This window comes from Heptranchias perlo, chromosome 2, assembly GCF_035084215.1.
Source record: "Heptranchias perlo isolate sHepPer1 chromosome 2, sHepPer1.hap1, whole genome shotgun sequence".
Taxonomy (NCBI): domain Eukaryota; kingdom Metazoa; phylum Chordata; class Chondrichthyes; order Hexanchiformes; family Hexanchidae; genus Heptranchias; species Heptranchias perlo.
The window spans coordinates 154,213,926-154,238,207 of record NC_090326.1 but is presented as its reverse complement, the minus strand read 5'-3'; the positions used below and the strand labels follow the sequence as shown (position 1 = coordinate 154,238,207).

General features: G+C 46.6%; 1 protein-coding gene across 3 annotated transcripts in view; it reads left to right on the top strand.

The window, feature by feature from the left end:
• galnt11 (UDP-N-acetyl-alpha-D-galactosamine:polypeptide N-acetylgalactosaminyltransferase 11 (GalNAc-T11)) overlaps positions 1–24,082 on the top strand; it is a 157,155-nt gene extending 133,073 nt beyond the window's left edge. For all 3 annotated transcript variants that reach the window (XM_068008456.1, XM_068008473.1, XM_068008464.1), the window contains 3 exons: positions 1,977–2,081; positions 6,570–6,707; positions 19,870–24,082. In XM_068008456.1, coding sequence (XP_067864557.1) covers positions 1,977–2,081; positions 6,570–6,707; positions 19,870–20,001 — 375 coding nt within the window. In that variant the 3' untranslated portion in view covers positions 20,002–24,082. The remainder of the gene's footprint in view (positions 1–1,976; positions 2,082–6,569; positions 6,708–19,869) is intronic.
• The last annotated feature ends 200 nt before the right edge of the window (positions 24,083–24,282 follow it).

Here is a 24,282-nt window from a genome sequence, read left to right as displayed (position 1 = left end):
GACAGTTTTTCATGGTAGTTGGAAGTGAGTAGTGGTGTCCCACGGGATTCTGTTCTGGGACTGCTTCTGAAGCATTGTGTACATCAGTGATTCTTGTACAGGGATGGAAGGAATGGTGTCCAGATTTCAGACGATACTGAAAAAAGAGGCATAGTAAATAATTCTGAAGACCAAAGAAAGCTATAAGGATATGCTGATAAGGTTATATGAAGAGGGGTGGGAGGAGACTCGTGTGGAGTATAAACGCTGGCATAGAAGGAGATAAAAGGATATGCTGATAAGGTTACATGAAGAGGGGTGGGAGGAGGCTTGTTAATTCTGTGAAATAATGATAAGATGGTAGAATGAGCAAAACCAATGACAATGGAATTCAATGCCAGTTAATGGGAGGTGGTACATTTTGGTTAAAAAAAATAACAATTATACTTTGAGTGGAGGAAAGATGGGTTGTGTGGAAGAGCAGCATGATTTGGGGGTTCAAGTTCACATGACATTAAAAGCAGCACCTCAAGTGGATAAGGTCATAAAAAAAATGCATGGGTTTCGTGACAAGAGTACAGAATATAAAAGTCGAGATGTAGTGGTGAATCTATACAAAATCTTAGTAAGTCCACAGTTAGGGTATTGTGTGCAGTTTTGGGCTCCACACTATAGGATGGACGCTAAGGCAATAGAGAGGGTACAGTACAGATTCACTAAGTTGCTGCCTGGTATGAGGAAATACAAATACAGGTAAAAAGAAAGACTTGAAAAATTAGGACTGTCCTCTTTAGAACAGAGGAGATTACGGGGTGATTTGATAGAGGTGTTCAAAATTAGGAAGAGATGGCTCAGAGTAGATAGAATCAGCAATTGTGAGGTCTATAACATGGGACATAGATATAAGATTATGTAAAAGATTTAAGGCGGAGAGCAGGAGAAACTTCACACAAAAGCTGTGAAATGCACTGCCAGTGATTGAAGCAGAGACTATGTAAGCAGAGAAGGAGAGGGGAGCAACAGGTAAAGGTTTACAGCTCAGATAGGCTAACTGCATGGTCCTTCGCTGAATAAAGGCTTGTCTCCTGGATATCTTTATTTACTAATATATAGGGTGATACCTGCTTTAATTGCCAGCTCATCTACGCACTTGTGACTGCTTGGATAAGATAGCCTTTGACCATTTGGTCCAGTTTGTTATTTTAAAAATAATCTGAAAATAGCACACGTGGAGCTTATGCAATTGAATATTACCAAAAGGTTATAGAAGCACTGGAAAAAGTGCAAAAAAGATTTACAAGGATGATACCAGAACTGAGAGGGTACAACTATGAGGAAAGATTGAGCAGGCTGGGGCTCTTTTCTCTAGAAAAGAGAAGACTGAGGGATGACCTAATAGAGGTCTTTAAAATTATGAAGGGGTTTGATAGGGTAAACATAGAGAAAATGTTTCCACTTGTGGGGAAATCCAAATCTAGGGGCCATAAATATAAGATAGTCACCAATAAATCCAATAAGAAATTCAAGAGAATCTTCTTTACCCAGAGAGTGGTTGGAACTCACTACCACAATGAGTAGTTGAGGCGAATAGCATAGATGCATTTAAGGGGCAGTACATGAGGGGGAAAGGAATAGAAGGATATGCAGATAGGGTTAGATCAAGTAGGGAGGGAGGAGGCTCGTGTGGAGCATAAACACCAGCATAGATCATTTGAGCCAAATGGCCTGTTTCTGTGCCATACATTCTACGTAACTCTATGAATAATCGTTCACCTGACGAAGGAGGAAGCCTCCGAAAGCTTGTGAATTTAAAATAAAATTGCTGGACTATAACTTGGTGTTGTAAAATTGTTTACAATTGTCAACCCCAGTCCATCACCGGCATCTCCACATTATGAATAGTGAGGCACGGAGCGGTCAGCATAATCTGAATAATAGGGCAGTCATATTGGAAAATCACTTTTTGACGTGGCCAATCTTGTTCTCCATCTCTGCAGATACGGCATCTGCAGACAGCGAAATGCCTCGGTGCCCAGAACCATCCGAGCCAGAAAGCAGGAATAGTGGTGGTCAAAGAATGTGACTTACTAGATCCAGATCAGGTGAGTGGCTTATTCTGAGAAGTTTTTGCTTCCCACCCAAATGGCTAGATTTTCTTTACTAAGTCGGGGGTGAGTTTCCTCCATTAAAAATCCTCAGTGGATCAACTTAATTTGCGATTTTGTTTCAGCAAATGAAATCTTAATTTTTTGGGAAAAAAATTTAGGGAAAAAAATTCTGTCTTCACAATCTCTATAGCATCACAGATTGAGAAATAAATTCGGCAGGCTCAGTGTTTCATCAGCTGAGGCATTCCCTGAAATCTCCTACAAGTACAGTCTCTTACCGGTGGATGACGGGCAGGGGTAGAACTCCCACTGATACACAATCTGTGAACGTGCTCCAGCCTGCGACAGCTGAAAGCTGATTCAAAGCCCTGCTGCAGCCATTTAAAGCGCTGCGTTCTTAACCTGAATACCAAAGGGAGGGGATAAAAGCTGCACACCCCAGATTTACATAAGCTGCCTTTTAAGCGATGTGGACGAAGTGAGACAAAGGGGGGCTGTCTTCTTTGGTACTGGAAAGCCACCCTCCCCATGAAAGAGTATTCCGAAATGCTCGGCAAGTGATAGCTGACAGGGTGCATGTTGCCAGCAATGCCCAGAGGACTTGGCTTCAAACAAGGAATAAGATGGCAAACCTCATGAAAACTGCCACGGTAAGGCTACGCCATAGTTTTCTGCGCTAAGTAACTGCCTCAGGTGTGTATGTCACAAAGTATCTCCTAACAACGTCACTGCTTACCAGACATGGTCGTACTGCAGCAGGACATAAGTATGAGGTAGGTGGTGACATGGATTGCCACCAGCAGTACTGTTCCTTTGCTGAAATATGATCAAATACTGCTTGGAGTCCCATGGTTGCAGTCCTTTGGAATCATGGAATTGTCACCTGGAGGATCCAATAAGTCAGCGTTCAATAATGTTGGATTGATCTGCGGGAGATTTTCACCCTAGATTTTGCAGGATAAAGGATCCATTTCACCGAGTCATCTCGAATTGGAAGTGCTAACATTAAGGAGCAACCATGACATTGTGGATTAAACATGGTCCACTTGAAGGGTTGAGCTCAATGGGCCAAACGGTCTTTTTCTCGTTCGTGTGCTCTCACCCTGCCACTTTGACGCTGGTCACAGTTGCCAGTTGGCATTAAATTGGTTCGAAGGTATGGCTTAGCTTTTCACTGCAGTGACGCCGGTTAAAAATTTGATTTTTTTTTTTATTCGTTCATGGGATGTGGGCGTCGCTGGCGAGGCCAGCATTTATTGCCAATCCTTAATTGCTCTTGAGAAGGTGGTGGTGAGCCGCCTTCTTGAACCGCTGCAGTCTGTGTAGTGAAGGTTCTCCCACAGTGCTGTTAGGAAGGGAGTTCCAGGATTTTGACCCAGCGGCGATGAAGGAACGGCGATATATTTCCAAGTCGGAATGGTGTGTGACTTGGAGGGGAACGTGCAGGTGGTGGTGTTCCCATGTGCCTGCTGCCCTTGTCCTTCTAGGTGGTAGAGGTCGCGGGTTTGGGAGGTGCTGTTGAAGAACCCTTGGTGAGTTGCTGCAGTACATCCTGTGGATGGTACACACTGCAGCCACAGTGTGCCGGTGGTGAAGGGAGTGAATGTTTAGGGTGGTGGATGTGGTGCCAATCAAGCGGGCTGCTTTGTCCTGGCATGTGTCGAGCTTCTTGAGTGTTGTTGGAGCTGCACTCATCCAGGCAAGTGGAGAGTATTCCATCACACTCCTGACTTGTGCCTTGTAGATAGTGGAAAGGCTTTGGGGAGTCAGGAGGTGAGTCACTCGCTGCAGAATACCCAGCCTCTGATCTGCTCTTGTAGCCACAGTATTTATGTGGCTGGTCCAGTTATGTTTCTGGTCAATGGTGACCCCCAGGAACATAAGAACATAAGATGTTGATGGTGGGAGATTCTGCGACGGTAATGCCGTTGAATGTCAAGGGGAGGTGGAGATGGTCATTGCCTGGCACTTGTCTGGCACGAATGTTACTTATCACTTATCAGCCCAAGCCTGGATGTTGTCCAGGTCTTGCTGCATGCGGGCACGGACTGCTTCATTATCTGAGGGATTGCGAATGGAACTGAACACTGTGCAATCATCAGCAAACATCCCCATTTCTGACCATACGATGGAGGGAAGGTCATTGATGAAGCAGCTGAAGATGGTTGGGCCTAGGACACTGCCCTGAGGAACTCCTGCAGCAATGTCCTGTGGCTGAAATGATTGGCCTCCAACAACCACTACCATCTTCCTTTGTGCTAGGTATGACTCCAGCCACTGGAGGGTTTTCCCCCTGATTCCCATTGACTTCAATTCTACTAGGGCTCCTTGGTGCCACACTCGGTCAAATGCTGCCTTGATGTCAAGGGCACTCACTCTCACCTCACCTCTGGAATTCAGCTCTTTTGTCCATGTTTGGACCAAGGCTGTGATGGCGTCTGGAGCCGAGTGGTCCTGGCAGAACCCAAACTGAACATCGGAGAGCAGGTTATTGGTGAGTAAGTGCCGCTTGATAGCACTGTCGACAACGCCTTCCATCATTTTGCTGATGATTGAGAGTAGACTGATGGGGCGATAATTGGCCGGATTGGATTTGTCCTGTTTTTTGTGGACAGGACATACCTGGGCAATTTTCCACATTGTCTGGTAGATGCCAGTGTAGTAGCTGTACTGGGACATTTTGGCCAGAGGCGCAGCTAGTTCTGGAGCACAAGTCTTCAGCACTACAGCCGGGATGTTGTCGGGGCCCATAGCCTTTGCTGTATCCAGTGCACTCAGCCATTTCTTGATATCACGTGGAGTGAATCGAATTGGCTAAAGACTTGCTTCTGTGATGGTGGGGATATTGGGAGGAGGCTGAGATGGATCATCCACTCGGCACTTCTGGCTGAAGATGGTTGCAAATGCTTCAGCCTTGTCTTTTGCACTCACGTGCTGGACTCCGCCATCATTGAGGATGGGGATATTTACAGAGCCTCCTCCTCCCGTTAGTTGTTTAATTGTCCACCACCATTCACGACCGGATGTGGCAGGACTGCAGAGCTTTGATCTGATCCATTGGTTGTGGAATCGCTTAGCTCTGTCTATAGTATGTTGCTTCTGCTGTTTAGCATGCATGTAGTCCTGAGTTGTAGCTTCACCAGGTTGGCACCTCATTTTTAGGTACGCCTGGTGCTGCTCCTGGCATGCTCTTCTACACACCTCGTTGAACCAGGGTTGATCCCCTGGCTTGTTGGTAATGGTAGAGTGAGGAATATGCCGGAACATGAGGTTACAGATTATGCTGGAATACAATTCTGCTGCTGCTGATGGCCCGCAGCGCCTCATGGGTTCTGGTTTCAGTACCCAAATTGGTTATTGACATTATCAATAAACTATGATATCGCTTGTGTAAGGAAAAGCAACTTGTCAGAGAAGTCAAAATCAACCTGCTTGAGTGGCTTCAACTTTGAATTGAATAGAAATTTGGCTCCATAGGATGCACTGAGGCCAATTTCCCAGCGTTCTGCCTTGCTGCTAGAGCCAATGATAGATGCAGTTGGAGATAGCCAGACAGGAGGGTTCCCTCCCATTCGGGGAACACTTCAGCAGTCAAGGACATTCAGCCACCGACCTTCGGGTAAGCCTACTCCAAGGCGGCCTTCGAGACACACGACAACGCAAAATCGTCGAGCAGAAATTGATAGCCAAGTTCCGCACCCATGAGGACGGCCTCAACTGGGATCTTGGGTTCATGTCACGCTACACGTAACCCCACCAGCGAACAAAAGTTATCAATTTTTAATATAACGGGTCAATTGCTGTCTTTTCCTTCCGGATGTTTCTGCCTCTCTCTGTTTTTTTTTGTTCTGGCCATTTGTATATTCGGTGGCCCTGTTGGTAACACCTATCTGTCTGAACACTTTGGTTGCCTTGGCAACGGGCAGTTGAAAAGACTATCTGTAATCACCAGGTATTGTTCTGTGATTTATAAATGCGAGAGGTTCAAGGATTTCTTGACATTCACCTGAGGAAGGAGGAAGCCTCCGAAAGCTTGTGAATTTTAAAATAAAATTGTTGGACTATAACTTGGTGTTGTAAAATTCTTGACAATTGTCAACCCCAGTCCATCACCGGCATCTCCACATCGGAGATAAAATGAACACTGCAATTCAGGTTGCTCACTTTGGGAGCAAGGAAATCTCTTGTGTAGATGAACGTGAGTGCTTGAGGTAACCAGGGAATAGGTCACCATCCCAAGTGAAAGACTGCATGAGGAAGCAACTGATTTGGTGAGGAACAAAAAAGATTATAAATAAAAATCCCCAGTGCTAAACTTGGTGCTGTTCTTCTGCAGGACAGTGAAAAGACATTTCTCTATAAATAATGTTGTGTTCTAAGGCAAAAGTACTTTTTTATAGATTTTCTTTACAAATTTTCATTTCGTTTGTTTTCCTCTCAACACTTTGCATTTGCTGCTCTCATTGCTGGTGATATTTACAGATTTGGGTTTATGATGAAGAGCACGAACTAATTCTGGCCAACCTTCTCTGCTTGGACATGTCAGAGACTCATTCAACGGATTTTCCACGTCTCATGAAATGTCATGGGTCTGGGGGATCACAACAGTGGACTTTGGGGGTAAGACTAGTTTGTTACATGGACGCTGTTCAGAATACGCTAATTGTAAACACATGAATTTGCTTGACTGCAATGCCAAGGAAATGCCTAATGCATTAATAAACTACTAGCCAACTGACCTGCTTATATTTTTTGTTACATGATTGGTTGTTAAAGAAACTCTGCATGATACTTTAATGCAATGATAACAGGGAGCATCAAGATACATGTGTTTAAATCCCTTCACGGCTTCGCTCTTCCCTAAATCTGTAACCTCATCCAGCACTGTAATCCCAGGACTCACCCCAAACTCCCCACCCCCATCACTCCCTCCCAAACTCCCTCACAAACACCCCCCCAAATTCCCCCCCAAATTCTGCCCCCCCATCATTCCCCCCAAACTCGCTTCGTCACTCCCCCCGAACTCTCCTCATCACTCCCCCCCGAACTCTCCCTCACTCGCCCCTCACTCCCTCCCAAACACCCTCCACTCCTCCAAACTCTTCCCCCTCCCCCCAAACTCTCCTCCTGAACTCTCCCTCACTCCTCCCGAACTCTCCCTCACTCCCCCCAAACACCCTCCACTCCCCCGAACTCTCTCCTTCCCCCCAAACTCTCCCCTTTCCCCTTCCCCGAATTTTCTCCCACTCCCCCCGAACACTCCCCCACTCCCCCGAACTCCCCCCCACTCCCCCCGAACTCTCCCCTTCCCCAAACTCTCCCCTACTCCCCCCAAACTCTCCCCCACTCCCTCCGAACTCTCCCCTTCCCCAAACTCTCCCCTTCCCCCAAACTCTCCCCCACTCCCCCTGAACTCCCCCCACCCAACCCAAATTCCCCCTGAACTCTCCCCCACTATCCCCGAACGACCCCCCAAACTCTCCCCCACTCCCCCCCGAACTCTCCCCACTCCATCCGAACACCCCTCCACTCCCTGAACTCTCCTCCTCACTCCCTCCCAAACTGCCCACCGAAATCTCCCCCGCTCCCTCTGAATTCTCCCCACTCCATCCGAACACCCCTCCGAACAACCCCCGGACTGCCCTGAACTCTCCCCCCAATCACCCCGAACGCCCCCAACTCCATCCCCCGAATTGCTACCCCCGAAATCTCCCCATTCACCCCAATTGCCCCCCAACTCCCTCCCCCCGAACATCCCCCCAAACACCCCCTGATCTCCCACCCTCTCCCCTCCGAACTCCCCCGAACTCTCCCCCACTGAACTTAACCCCAGCCTCCCCCCAAACTCTCCGCCACTCCCCCCGAACCCTCCACTACTCCCCCCGAACCCTCCGCCACTCCCCCCGAACTCTCCGCCACTCCCTCCGAACTCTCCGCCACTCCCGGCGAACTGTCTGCCACTCCCGCCGCACACTCCCCCACTCCCCGCGAACTCTCCGCCACTCCCGGCGAACTCTCCCCCACTCCCGCCGCACACTCCCCCACTCCCCGCGAACTCTCCCCCACTCCCCGCGAACTCTCCCCCACTCCCCGCGATCTCTCCCCCCGAACTCCCCTCAACTCTCCCCACTCCCCCGAACTCACCCCCGAACTCTCCCCCGAACTCTCCCCCCCAACTCTCCACCACTCTCCCCGAACTCTTCCCTCCCCCCCAAAATCTCTCCCCCCCCCCCGGTACTCCTCCCTGAGCTCCTCTCCGAACTCTCCCCCCGAACTCTTCCCCCCCACCCAATTCCCCTCCCCTGATTCTCCACTTCTCTGACTCCGGTCTCTTCTTCATTCTCACCTCCCTTTGCTTCACCATTGGCGGCCATGCCTTCAGCTGCCTCAGCCCCACATTCTGAAATTCCCTCCCTAACTTCCTCCATCTCAACTCACTCTCCTCCTTTAAAGCCTTCATTGAAAGCCACTTCTGACCAAGCTGATCTCTGCTAGTGTCTCCTTTTCTGGTTCAGCGACCAATTTTTTTCATCACCACCTCTTTGAAATGCTTTGGAGTGTTAAAGATGTTACATAAATTCATTTTGTTCTTGGAACCATGTATGAAGTGACATAGTGGGAGGTAGAAAATTGAAAATATCTGTGTACGATATTCAGGCTTGAGTACAAGGATTTTAAATTCAATGCTTTGGGGGACTAAAAACAGTTTCATTGTTCCCTCAGTGAACTGACGTTATTTGGTAGTGAAATGAATTTGGAAAGAGACTTTAAATTGTAAATTTAGAATGGTGTGCGAAGCAAGGGTTTCGATTCATGGGGGCTCTGGCACCAGTACTGGAGAAAGAGGGAGATGTTCCGTTGGGACGGGCTCCACTTGAAACCGGGCTGGGACCTGTGTCCTGGCGAATTCAATACCTCGGGCTGTAATTAGGGCTTTAAACTAAAAAGGGAGGGAGGGCTCAGGTGAGGGGAAATTTAGAAATCTGAAGAGAAAAGTCAAGGCCATAGAGCAGTGTGGCGATTTGGGTAAAGATAACCAGAGTGTGACAGGAAGGGACGGAGAGTTTAATGGTAATAGTGCATCAGTGAATAAGGTCAAATCAGGAAAAAAAAAATTTTTTTATTCGTTCATGGGATGTGGGCGTCGCTGGCGAGGCCGGCATCTCTAATTGCCCTTGAGAAGGTGGTGGTGAGCCGCCTTCTTAAACCGCTGCAGTCCGTGTGCTGAGGGTTCTCCCACAGTGCTGTTAGGAAGAGAGTTCCAGGATTTTGACCCAGTGACGATGAAGGAATGGCGATATATTTCCAAGTCCTAAGTGTGTGACTTAGAGGGGAACGTGCAGGTGGTGTTGTTTCCATGTGCCTGCTGCCCTTGTGCTTCTAGGTGGTAGAGGTCGCGGGTTTGGGAGGTGCTGTTGAAGAAGCCTTGGCGAGTTGCTGCAGTGCATTCTGTAGATGGTACACATTGCAGCCACAGTGCGCCGGTGGTGAATGGTGTGAATATTTAAGGTGGTGGATGGGGTGCCAATCAAGCGGGCTGCTTTGTCCTGGATGGTGTCGAGCTTCTTGAGTGTTGTTGGAACTGCACTCATCCAGGCAAGTGGAAAGTATTCCATCACACTCCAGACTTGTGCCTTGTAGATGGTGGAAAGGCTTTGGGGAGTCAGAAGGTGAGTCACTCGCCACAGAATACCCAGCCTCTGACCTGCTCTTGTAGCCACAGTATTTATGTGGCTGGTCCAGTTATGTTTCTGGTCAATGGTGAGCCCCAGGATATTGATGGTGGGGGATTCGGCAACGGTAATGCCGTTGAATGTCAAGGGGAGGTGGTTAGACTCTCTCTTGTTGGAGATGGTCATTGCCTGGCACTTGTCTGGCCTGAATGTTACTTGCCACTTATCAACTCAAGCCTGGATGTTGTCCAGGTCTTGCTGCATGCGGGCACGGACTGCTTCATTATCTGAGGGGTTGCGAATGGAACTGAACACTGTGCAATCATCAGTGAACATCCCTATTTCTGACCATACAATGGAGGGAAGGTCATTGATGAAGCAGCTGAAGATGGTTGGGCCAAAGACACTGCCCTGAGGAACTCCTGCAGCAATGTCCTGGGGCTGAGATGATTGGCCTCCAAGAACCACTACTATCTTTCTTTGTGCTAGGTATGACTCCAGCCACTGGAGAGTTTTCCCCCTGATTCCCATTGACTTCAATTTTACTAGGGCTTCTTGGTGCCACACTCGGTCAAATGCTGCCTTGATGTCAAGGGCACTCACTCTCACCTCACCTCTGGAATTCAGCTCTTTTGTCCATGTTTGGACCAAGGCTGTAATGAGGTCTTGAGCTCAATGGTCCTGGCAGAACCCAAACTGAGCATCGGTGAGCAGGTTATTGGTGAGTAAGTGCCGCTTGATAGCACTGTCGACGACTCCTTCCATCACTTTGCTGATGATTGAGAGTAGAATGATGGGGCGGTAATTGGCCGGATTGGATTGTCCTGTTTTTTGTGGACAGGACATACCTGGGCAATTTTCCACATTGTCGGGTAGATGCCAGTGTTGTACCTGTACTGGAACAGCTTGGTGAGAGGCGCGGCTAGTTCTGGAGCACAAGTCTTCAGCAGTACAGCCGGGATGTTGTCGGGGCCCATAGCCTTTGCTGTATCCAGTGCACTCAGCCGTTTCTTGATATCACATGGAGTGAATCGAATTGGCTAAAGACTGGCTTCTGTGATGGTGGGTATATTGGGAGGAGGCCGTGATGGATCATCCACTCAGCACTTCTGGCTGAAGATGGTTGCAAACGCTTCAGCCTTGTCTTTTGCACTCACGTGCTGGACTCCGCCATCATTGACGATGGGGATATTTACAGAGCCTCCTCCTCCCGTTATTTGTTTAATTGTCCACCACCATTCACGACTGGAAGTGGCAGGACTGCAGAGCTTTGATCTGATCCGTTTGTTGTGGAATCGCTTAGCTCTGTCTATAGCATGCTGCTTCCGCTGTTTAGCATGCACATAGTCCTGAGTTGTAGCTTCACCAGGTTGCCACCTCATTTTTAGGTATGCCTGGTGCTGCTCCTGGCATGCTCTTCTACACTCCTCATTGAACGAGGGTTGATCCCCTGGCTTGTTGGTAATGGTAAGAGTGAGGAATATGCCGGGCCTTGAGATTGTGCTGGAATACAATTCTGCTGCTGCTGATGGCCCGCAGCGTCTCATGGATGCCCAGTTTTGAGCTGCTAGATCTGTTGTGAATCTATCCCATTTAGAACGATGATAGTGCCACACAACACGTTGGATCACGTCCTCAGTGCGAAGACGGGACTTCATCTCCACGAGGACTGTGCAGTGGTCACTCCGACCCATACAGATGCATCTTTTATTATTCGTTCATGGGATGTGGGTGTCGCTGGCGAGGCTGGCATTTATTGCCCATTCCTAATTGCCCTTGAGAAGGTGGTGGTGAGCCGCCTTCTTGAACCGCTGCAGTCCGTGTGGTGAAGGTTCTCCCACAGTGCTGTTAGGAAGCGAGTTCCAGGATTTTGACCCAGCGACGATGAAGAAGCGGCAATATATTTCCAAGTCGGGATGGTGTGTGACTTGGAGGGGAACGTGCAGGTGGTGTTGTTCCCATGTACCTGCTGCTCTTGTCCTTCTAGGTGGTAGAGGTCATGGGTTTGGGAGGTGCTGTTGAAGAAGCCTTGGTGAGTTGCTGCAGTGCATCCTGTGGATGGTGCACACTGCAGCCACTGTGCGCCGGTAATGAAGGGAATGAATGATTAGGGTGGTGGATGGGGTGCCAATCAAGCGGGCTGCTTTGTCCTGGATGGTGTCGAGCTTCTTGAATGTTGTTGGAGCTGCACTCATCCAGGCAAGTGGAGAGTATTCCATCACACTCCTGACTTGTGCCTTGTAGATGGTGGAAAGGCTTTGGGGAGTCAGGAGGTGAGTCACTCACCACAGAACACCCAGCCTCTGACCTGCTCTGGTGGCCACAGTATTTATGTGGCTGGTCCAGTTAAGTTTCTGGTCAGTGGTGACCCCCAGGATATTGATGGTGGGGGATTCGGCGATGGTAATGCTGTTGAATGTCAGGGGCAGGTGGTTAGACTCTCTCTTGTTGGAGATGGTCATTGCCTGGCACTTGTATGGTGCGAATGTTACTTGCCACTTATCAGCCCAAGCCGAGATGTTGTCAAGGTCTTGCTGCATGTGGGCTCGGACTGCTTCATTATTTGAGGGGTTGCGAATGGAACTGAACACTGCAATCATCAGCGAACATCCCCATTTCTGACCTTATGTTGGAGGGAAGGTCATTGATGAAGCAGCTGAAGATGGTTGGGCCCAGGACACTGCCCTGAGGAACTCCTGCAGCAATGCCCTGGGGCTGAGATGATTGGCCTCCAACAACCACTACTATCTTCCTTTGTGCTAGGTTTGACTCCAGCCATTGGAGAGTTTTCCCCCTGATTCACATTGACTTCAATTTTACTAGGGATCCTTGGTGCCACACTCGGTCAAATGCTGCCTTGATGTCATGGGCAGTCACTCTCACCTCACCTCTGGAATTCAGCTCTTTTGTCCATGTTTGGACCAAGGCTGTAACGAGGTCTGGAGGTGAATGGTCCTGGCGGAACCCAAACTGAGCATCGGTGAGCAGGTTATTGGTGAGTAAGTGCCGCTTGATAGCACTGTCGACAACACCTTCCATCTTCCATCACTTTGCTGATGATTGAGCGTAGACTGATTGAGCGGTAATTGGCCGGATTAGATTTGTCCTGTTTTTTGTGGACAGGACATACCTGGGCAATTTTCCACATTGTCGGGTAGATGCCAGTGTTGTAGCTGTACTGGAACAGCTCGGCTAGAGGCGCAGCTAGTCCTGGAGCACAAGTCTTCGGCACTATAGCCGGGATGTTGTCGGGGCCCATAGCCTTTTCTGTATCCAGTGCACTCAGCCGTTTCTTGATATCACGTGGAGTGAATCGAATTGGCTAAAGACTGGCTTCTGTGATGGTGGGGATATCGGGAGGAGGCCTGGATGGATCATCCACTCGGCACTTCTGGCTGAAGATGGTTGCAAACGCTTCAGCCTTGTTTTTTGCACTCACGTGCTGGACTCCGCCATCATTGAGGATGGTGATGTTTACAGAGCCTCCTCCTCCCGTTAATTGTTTAATTGTCCACCACCATTCACGATTGGATCTGGCAGGATTGCAGAGCTTTGACCTGATCTGTTTGTTGTGGAATCGCTTAGCTCTGTCTCTAGCATGCTGCTTACACTGTTTACCATGCATGTAGTCCTGAGTTGTAGCTTTACCAGGTTGGCACCTCATTTTTAGGTACGCCTGGTGCTGCTCCTGGCATGCTCTTCTACACTCCTCATTGAACTAGGGTTGATCCCCTCGCTTGTTGGTAATGGTAGAGTGAGGAATATGCCGGGCCATGAGGTTACAGATTGTGCTGGAATACAATTCTGCTGCTGCTGATGGCCCACAGTGCCTCATGGATGCCCAGTTTTGAGCTGCTAGATCTGTTCTGAATCTATCCCATTTAGCACGGTGGTAGTGCCACACAACACGTTGGATGGTGTCCTCAGTGCGAAGACGGGACTTCGTCTCCACGAGGACTGTGCGGTGGTCACTCGTACCAATACTGTCATGGACAGATGCATTTGCGACAGGTAGATTGGTGAGGACGAGGTCAAGTAAGTTTTTCCCTCGTGTTTCTTCGCTCACCACCTGCCGCAGGCCCAGTCTGGCAGCTATGCCCTTCAGGACTCGGCCAGCTCGGTCAGTAGTGGTGCTACCGAGCCACTCTTGGTGATGGACATTGAAGTCCCCCACCCAGTGTACATTCTGTGCCCTTGCTACCCTCAGTGCTTCCTCCAAGTGGTGTTCAATATTGAGGAGGACTGATTCATCAGCTGAGGGAGGGCAGTAGGTGGTAATCAGCAGGAGGTTTCCTTGCCCATGTTTGACCTGATGCCATGAGATTTCATGAGATCCAGAGTCAATGTTGAGGACTCCCAGGGACACTCCCTCCTGACTGTATATCACTGTACCGCCACCTCTGGTGGGTCTGTCCTGCCGGTGGGACAGGACATACCCAGGGATGGTGATGGAAGAGCCTGGGACATTGGCTGAAAGGTATGATTCTGTGAGTATGGCTATGTCAGGCTGTTGTTTGACTAGTCTGTGGGACAGCTCTCCCAATTTTGGCACAAGTCCCCAGATGCTAGTGAGGAGGACTTTGCAGGGTCGACTGGGCTTGGTTTGCCTTTGTCGTGTCCGGTGCCTAGTCGTCCGATGCCAGGTGGTCCGTCTGGTTTTATTCTTATTCTGACTTTTTTTAGCGAGATTGTACAACTAAGTGGCTTGCTGGGCCATTTCAGAGGGCAATTAGGAATCAACCACATTGCTGTGGATCTGGAGTCACATCTCGGCCAGACAGGGTAAGGACATTAGTGAACCAGATGGGTTTTTACAACAATCCGGTAGTTTCATGGCCATCATTACTGATACTAGTTTTTTTTTTAAATTCTAGATTTTTTATTTCATTAATTGAATTTAAATTCCCCAGCTACCATGGTGGGATTTGAACTCATGACTCCGGATTATTAGTCTGGGCCTCTGGATTACATAACCACAGTTACATAACCACAATGCTACCGTATCCAACATTGTAAAAAGTTGTGCCATTAATTCGTCTATCTTAGTATGCACGAAGCATTCATACTAAGATAGACGAATTAATGGCACAAATAGAGAAAAATGGGTTTGATCTAGTAGCCATTACTGAGACGTGGTTGCAGGCTGACCAAGGTTGGGAACTAAATATTCCAGGGTACTTGACTTTTCGAAAAGTCAGACAAAATGGAAAAGAGTGGGGTGGGGGGGTGGGGTTGGTTAGCCCTGATAATAAAGGATGACATAAAGACAATAGTGAGAAAGGATCTTGGCTCGGAAGATCAGGATGTAGAATCAGTATGCGTGGAGCTAAGAAATAACAAGGGGAGAAAACACTGTTGTGAGTAGTTTATAGGCCCCCTAACTGTAGTTATATATAGTTGGACAGAGCATTAATCAAGAAATAAGAGGAGCTTGTAACAAAGGTAATGCAATAATCAAGGGGAACTTTAATCTTCATATAGACTGAGCAAATCAAATTGGCAAAAGTAGTTTGGAGGACGAGTTCATGGAATGCATTCGAGACAGTTTCGTAGAACAATATGTCGTGGAACCAACCAGGGAACAGGCTATTTTAGATCTTGTGCACTGAGACGGGGTTAACTAGTAATCACATAGTAAGGGATCCTCTGGGGAAGAGTGATCATAATATGATAGAATTTCACATTGAGTTCGAGAGCGACGTACTAAAGTCCGAAACTAGAGTCTTAAACTTAAACAAGGCCAATTATTTGGTATGAGGAGCGAGTTGGCTAAGGTTGATTGGGAAATTAGATTAAAAGATATGACGGTAGATAAGCAATGGCGAACATTTAAAGAAATATTTCATAATTCTCAACGAATATACATTCCATTGAGAAATAAAAGCTCCACGGGAAAAGTGATCCATCCATGGCTAACTAAAGAAGTTAAGGATAGTATTAGATTTAAAGAAGATGCTTATGGTGTTGCCAAGAAGAGTACTAAGCCTGAGGATTAGGAGAGTTTTAGAAACCAGCAAAGGATGATCAAAAAATTGATAAAGAGGGAGAAAATAGAATATGAGAGTAAACTAGCAAGAAATATAAAAACAGATTGTAAGAGCTTCTGCAAGTGTGTAAAAAGGAAGAGAGTAGCAAAAGTAAACGTGGGTCCCTTAAAGACTAAGACAGGAGAAATTATAATGGCGAATAAGGAAATGGCAGAGACGTTAAACAAAGATTTTGTATCTGTCTTCACAGTAGAAGACACAAAAAACATACCAGAAATAGTGGGAAACCAAGGGTCTAATGAGAGGGAGGAATCATAGAATCATAGAATCATAGAAGTTACAACATGGAAACAGGCCCTTCGGCCCAACATGTCCATGTCGCCCAGTTTATACCACTAAGCTAGTCCCAATTGCCTGCACTTGGCCCATATCCCTCCATACCCATCTTACCTATGTAACTGTCCAAATGCTTTTTAAAAGACAAAATTGTACCCGCCTCTACTACTGCCTCTGGCAGCTCGTTCCAGACACTCACCACCCTTTGAGTGAAAAAATTGCCCCTCTGGACCCTTTTGTATCTCTCCCCTCTCACCTTAAATCTATGCCCCCTCGTTATAGACTTCCCTACCTTTGGGAAAAGATTTTGACTATCTACCTTATCTATGCCCCTCATTATTTTATAGACTTCTATAAGATCACCCCTTAACCTCCTACTCTCCAGGGAAAAAAGTCCCAGTCTGTCTAACCTCTCCCTATAAGTCAAACCATCAAGTCCCGGTAGCATCCTAGTAAATCTTTTCTGCACTCTTTCTAGTTTAATAATATCCTTTCTATAATAGGGTGACCAGAACTGTACACAGTATTCCAAGTGTGGCCTCACCAATGCCCTGTACAACTTCAACAAGACATCCCAACTCCTGGATTCAATGTTCTGACCAATGAAACCAAGCATGCCGAATGCCTTCTTCACCACCCTATCCACCTGTGACTCCACTTTCAAGGAGCTATGAACCTGTACTCCTAGATCTCTTTGTTCTATAACTCTCCCCAACGCCCTACCATTAACGGAGTAGGTCCTGGCCCGATTCGATCTACCAAAATGCATCACCTCACATTTATCTAAATTAAACTCCATCTGCCATTCATCGGCCCACTGGCCCAATTTATCAAGATCCCGTTGCAATCCTAGATAACCTTCTTCACTGTCCACAATGCCACCAATCTTGGTGTCATCTGCAAACTTACTAACCATGCCTCCTAAATTCTCATCCAAATCATTAATATAAATAACAAATAACAGCGGACCCAGCACCGATCCCTGAGGCACACCGCTGGACACAGGCATCCAGTTTGAAAAACAACCCTCTACAACCACCCTCTGTCTTCTGTCGTCAAGCCAATTTTGTATCCAATTGGCTACCTCACCTTGGATCCCATGAGATTTAACCTTATGTAACAACCTACCATGCGGTACCTTGTCAAAGGCTTTGCTGAAGTCCATGTAGACCACGTCTACTGCACAGCCCTCATCTATCTTCTTGGTTACCCCTTCAAAAAACTCAATCAAATTCGTGAGACATGATTTTCCTCTCACAAAACCATGCTGACTGTTCCTAATTAGTCCCTGCCTCTCCAAATGCCTGTAGATCCTGTCCCTCAGAATACTCTCGAACAACTTACCCACTACAGATGTCAGGCTCACCGGTCTGTAGTTCCCAGGCTTTTCCCTGCCGCTCTTCTTAAACAAAGGCACAACATTTGCTACCCTCCAATCTTCAGGCACCTCCCCTGTAGCGGTGGATGATTCAAATATCTCTGCTAGGGGACCCGCAATTTCCTCCCTAACCTCCCATAACGTCCTGGGATACATTTCATCAGGTCCCGGAGATTTATCTACCTTGATGCGCGTTAAGACTTCCAGCATCTCCCTCTCTGTAATATGTACACTCCTCAAGACATCACTATTTATTTCCCCAAGTTCCCTAACATCCATGCCTTTCTCAACCGTAAATATCGATGTGAAATATTCATTCAGGATCTCACCCATCTCTTGTGGTTCTGCACATAGATGACCTTGTTGATCCTTAAGAGGCCCTACTCTCTCCCTAGTTACTCTTTTGCCCTTTATGTATTTGTAGAAGCTCTTTGGATTCTCCTTTGCCTTATCTGCCAAAGCAATCTCATGTCCCCTTTTTGCCCTCCTGATTTCTCTCTTAAGACTTAAGAGAGAACTTAAAGTAATTAAGATTAGTAAAGAAAAAGTACTGGTGAAATTAATGGGACTAAAAGCTGACAAATCCCCTGGACCTGATGGCCTACATCTGAGGGTTCTAAAAGAGGTGGCTGCAGAGGTAGTGGATGCATTGGTTGTGATCTTCCAAAATTCCCTAGATTCTAGAACAGTCCCAGTGGATTGGAAGATAGCAAATGTAAACCCGCTATTCAAGAAAGGAGGGAGAGAGTAAACAGGGAACTTCAGGCCAGTTAGCCTGACATCAGTCATCGGGAAAATGCTGGAATCCATTATTAAGGACGTGGTAACAGGGCAGTTAGAAAATCATAACATGATTAGGCAGAGTCAACATGGTTTTATGAAAGGGAAATCATGTTTGTCAAATCTGTTAAGAGTTTTTTGAGGATGTAGCTAGCAGGGTAGATAATGGGGAACCAGTGGATGTAGTATATTTGGATTTTCAAAAATCATTCGATAAGGTGCCACGCCAAAGGTTGTTACACAAGATTAGGGCTCATGGGGTTGGGGGCAATATATTAGCATGGATAGAGGATTGGTTAACAGACAGAAAACAGAGAGTAGGGATAAACGGGTCTTTCTCAGGTTGGCAGGCTGTAACTAGTGAGGTGCCACAAGGATCAGTGCTTGGGCCTCAGCTATTCACAATCTATATTAATGACTTAGATGAAGGGACCGAGCGTAATGTATCCAAGTTTGCTGACAATACAAAGCTAGGTGGGAAGGTAAGCTGTGAGGAGGACACAAAAGAGTCTGCAAAGGGCTATAGACAGGTTAAGTGAGTGGGCAAGAAGGTGGCAGATGGAGTATAATGTGGGGAAATGTGAGATTACTCACTTTGGTAGGAAGAATAGAAAAACAGAATATTTTTTAAATGGGGAGAAACTATTAAATGTTGGTGTTCAGAGGGATTTGGGTATCCTCGTACAAGAAGCACAGAAAGTTAACATACAGCTACAGCAAGCAATTAGGAAGACAAATGGTGTGTTGGCCTTTATTGCAAGGGGGTTGGAGTACAAGAGTAAGGAAGTCTTGCTGCAATTGTACAGGGCTTTGGTGAGACCACACCTGGACTACTGTGTACAGTTTTGGTCTCCTTACCTAAGGAAGGATATACTTGCCTTAGAGGCGGTGCAACGAAGGTTCACTAGATTGATTTCTGGGATGAGAGTGTTGTCCTATGAGGAGAGATTGAGTAGAATGGGCCTATACTCTCTGGTATTTAGAAGAATGAGAGGTGATCTCATTGAAACATATAAGATTCTAAGAGGGCTTGACAGGGTAAATGCTGAGAGGCTGTTTCCCCTGGCTGGAGAGTCTAGAACTAGGGAGCATCGAGTCAGACTAAGGGGTTGGCCATTTAGGACTGAGATGAGGAGAAATTTCTTCACTCAGAGGGTTGTGAACCTTTGGAATTCTCTATCCCAGAGGGCTGTAGATGCTCAGTCGCTGACTTTATTCAAATGTAAGGAGCCGTACAACACCAGGTTATAGTCCAACAGCTTTATTTGAAATCACAAGCTTTCGGAGCTTTGCTCCTTCGTCAGGTGACCTGATGAAGGAGCAAAGCTCCAAAAGCTTGTGATTTTAAATAAAGCTGTTGGACTATAACCTGGTGTTGTACGACTCCTTACATTTGTCCACCCCAGTCAATCACCGGCATCTCCACATCATGACTTTATTCAAGGCTGAGATCGATAGATCTTTGGACTCTAGGGGAATCAAGGGATATGGGGATCGGGCAGGAAAGTAGAGTTGAGGTCGAAGATCAGCCATGATCTTATTGAATGGTGGAGCAGGCTCGAGGGGCCATATGGCCTACTTCTGCTCCTATTTCTTATGTTCTTATGTTCTTAAATTGTTTTCCACAGGTAAATAATCGCATTTACCAAGTGTCAGCTGGGCAGTGCCTTCAAGTGGTAGATCCTGCCGGCATCAAAGGATATGTCGCCATGGCAATTTGTGATGGTTCTGCTGTACAGCAATGGCAGGTAGAGAGCTGATCTCAGCAGTGAGTCTTCAAAAATGGCTTCTGAAAAATGACTTGAGAATGAAATTTTCCATTGAAGACATCGCTCAGGAGCAAGAAAAGCTGATAATTACACTTTGCAATAGAAAAGCAGGAAGTTGGTGGCAGGGTACTTACCTCAACTGTCTCAACATGCTGATTATAATGATTTAAAATAGTAATTTTACCACAAAATATTTTTCTATTTTAGCCTCTGAGACATTGTTCTGTGGACTTCATAAAAGGAGATGAATAGCTTGGAACTTGTAAAAATCCGTATCAGGATTTGAATTATTATTTATGTTTTGTTCAATCAATGATTGTTTTTCTGCTCTAGTTTCTATGCATGTCAGGCATCGCCAGTTTTTAAAAAATCATGAAACTATTACAATATATAATGTGAATTACACTTCAGTAGAGTCACTTATTGTTGAGGGTTTTATCATGTTCGGTTTTGTGTATTTGAAACCTGTTTAAGTTGATCCTATCTATTATGCATTTATGTTTTCAGAAAATTATATGAAATCATTCACCTACAAATGCTTGTTGAATGCCAGTAGCTTATAGGCTGGTACCAGTGAAAAGGCTAAAATATTTCAAGATAACCGATATCCAAGTACAAGTTAAATCATAAGTCATCATAAGCAAACAATTCCTGTCCAATATTCTAAACTGGGTATTTAAGTCCCTCAAATCTGTTTAAGATAGTAATACTTAAAAGAGAAAAAAGAACCCTGTTGTATTTGAGACAGTTGGTAATATCTTATTTTCATTTCCACCGCTGACACCGTGGACTCTGCCAGCAATCAACTATCACCACCCCTCTCCGCATCTCCCTCCAGAATCCTCAGTGATTTCAACCCCCATCTCAACTCATCTTGCCCTCTCTCCTTTAAGTTCACTGTTGTCCTGTCCTCCCTTAACCTCTCCCTCCTAATAAACTCTCTTACCCATATTCACAGCCACCCCCTCGAACCTTGCCACCTCACATGGGCCTCTCTATTCCCGTTGTCTCAATCACAGACAAGTCCGTCTCTGATCTCCACTGTCTCTGTGTTGTCCGACCGCCTGTCCGACATTTAGTCTTGGATGAGCTACAGTTTCCTCCAACTAAACATTGGGAAGACCGAAGCTATTGCCTTCGGCCCCGCCTACTCCATCTCTCTCCCTGGCCACTGTCTCAGGTTGAACCAGACTGTTCCCAAGCTTGGCGTGCTATTTGACTCTGAGCTGAGCTTCCGACCCCATATCCTCTCAATCTCTTAGACCGCCTTCTTCCACCTCCGTAACATCACACGTCTGCACCCCTGCCTCAGCCAATCTGTTTCTGAAACCCTCATCTATGCTTTTGTTATCTGTACACTCGACCATTCCAATGCTCTCTTGGTCAACATCTCGACTTGCATCCTCCATAAACTTGAGCCCATCCAAAACTCTGCTGCTCATATCCTAACCTACACCATTCCTGCTCACCCACCACCCCTATCCTCGCTGACCTACATTGGCTCCCAGTCCATGAATGCATTGATTATAAAATTCTCATCCTTGGCTTCAGCTCCCTCAATGTCCTTGCTCTCCCTTTCTCTGTAACCTCCTTCAGTCCTACAACCCTCCGAGATCTCTGTGTTCCTTCAACTCTGGCCTCCGTTCAACTTCACCCCACCATTGGCGGCCGTGCCTTCAGCCGTCTAGGCCCTAAGCTCTGGAATTCCCTCCCTTATCCACTCTGCCTCTCTACCTCTCTCTCCTCCTTTAAGACGCTCCTTAAAACCTACCTCTTTGACCAAGCTTTTAGTCACCCATCCTAATATCCCCTTCTTTGGCACGGTGTCAATTTTTGTCTGATTACACTCCTTTGGAGGTTTTCCTGCATTAAAGGCGGTATATAAATGCAAGTTATTGTTGAATCACCACTAACAGTTCTTTTAAAGTACAGAGAATTCGCTGTTGGAGTCCGAAGCGAATGCTTGGTATCAGTAGTAAAGGTTGCACCCGGCGGCACCTTCTACTGAGATCACCTGGCTGTGGTAGATTGTTTTATCTTTGTTTACACTGTCACTTTTCTCCCCTCTTACTTTCCTGAAGGTATATTAATTTTTTATTTGTTCTCAGGAATGTGGCTGATGCAGCATTCATTGCCTGTTCCTCATTGTCCTGAGGTGGTGGTGATGGGCCTCTTCTTTACTAGTGGCTGGGCCACTTCAGAGGGCCTTAACAGTCAACTACATATCATGGGACTGGAGTCAAGTGTAGGCCAAACAGGTAGGAGTGGCAGCTCCCCTTCCCTAAAGGACATTAATGAACCACTTGGGGTTTTACAACAGCCTGGCAGCTTTCACAGTCATTTCTTCTGGTGCTAGCCCATATGTTACCAGATTTGTTTGATTCAATTGTGATCGGGGTGGAGGTGGGGGTGGGGGTCGGGAGGGAGTTTGAACTCTGAACTCATGACCTCTGGGTTGCCAAACCACGACACTATCCTACTTTACTGTGGTAAGGTTCCATGTGTGTCAGCGGCTCTTTACAACGTCGGTCTAATGGGCATTATTCATGTATGAGCCAAGACAGCAGGTTTTCTGAAGCTGTTCAGCTGAGTGGGACCGTGACAGCCAAGCTTGCTCCTGTTCCATCGGGCATGCGCGCACGCATTTTCAGCAGGCATCACTGGGTGGCACTCGAGCACATTTTCCCCCCCCCCAACCCAGACCTGCTGTGGATAATTTTTACTGCACCCAGCACTGACCTGGCAGAGATCAGACAACTCAGCACGGAGCAGGGATTGATCCCACCACCTTCTTGGTCTGCATGGCTCAGGTAACTCACTGAACAAACTTGCTGAACCACCGGATAGTTGTAAGAGATGGTAGATTTTATTATTCATTTGTTTTTCACCTAAGATCGGCCAGCAGCATAAACCACTCTGTAGCCAAGAACGGGTTCTTCTTGGGTTTCTGATCTTTCCAAGGGACTTTTTTTCTGATCTGACTTTTATATTTGTTTTTCCTCGTTGTTCCACATAAGTCAACAGGCAAGCCTGGCCTCGGGCTTCTGCGAATCATGATCATGGGCTTGCTGCAAGTGGACACAGAAGAGTTTGTAAGGGTTGATGTCTTTCTCTCTGAGGCATCACATTGTTCCTACTTGGGTACCTTGGCCCTGATGTAGTTCTGCCATGTAAGGAAGGTGAACCCTACATCATAGAGTCATAGAGTTATACAGCACGGATAGAGGCCCTTCGGCCCATCGTGTCCGCGCTGGCCATCAAGCCCTGTCTACTCTAATCCCATATTCCAGCATTTGGTCCGTAGCCTTGTATGCTATGGCATTTCAAGTGCTCATCCAAATGCTTCTTGAATGTTGTGAGGGTTCCTGCCTCCACAACCCTTTCAGGCAGTGAGTTCCAGACTCCAACCACCCTCTGGGTGAAAAAAGTTCTTTCTCAAATCCCCCCTAAACCTCCCGCCTTTTACCTTGAATCTATGTCCCCTTGTTATAGAACCATCAACGAAGGGAAAAAGCGACATCCTGTCACTCCATGTTCTGATGCATTTTGGTAAATGAAAGTGTCACTAATAAGGTCTCTATCAAAATAACCTAGAATTCTCATTCCCTTTCTTCAAATAATGTACTTGCACAAAGCCCATTGGAAAGAGAAAGAATCATAGAATGATACAGCGCGGGAGGCCATTTGGCCCATCGTGCCTGTGCCGGCTCTTTGAAAGAGCTATCCAATTAGTCCCGCTCCCCCTGCTCTTCCCCATAGCCCTGCAAATTTTTCCACTTCCAGTATTTATCCATTTCCCTTTTGAAAGTTATTATTGAATCTGCTCCCACCGCAACATGTCAAAGAACCATCTAGATGATTTAAATGATCAACAACCCAGAGGTTTTCTGCACTTATTCTATTTCTACATCAGAATAATTTTGTGTATTCACTGTACGAACAAGATATATTTTAAAGTATTCAACTGGAAGCTTCCAAATTTGACATGTATGTACTGCCGCTGTATACCTCTCAGATTTCCCAGAGAATGCTATGTTTTTAATGTCTAATTAAAAGACAGTGTGCACATCTAGCTTTGGTTGTACTCTTTATAATTGACAAAAAGTATAGCTAAATGTTATTGAATCTTCAAAAGCAAATTATATAGTGAATTAAGTGAACAGTACAGCACATTTGAAAAGAAACGTTTCTGGCAGGACAAAGTATATGTTTATAACTATCTGCACCAGAAAGGAAGGATAGATCTTCACGATTCCCCAGATGTTAGCTTCC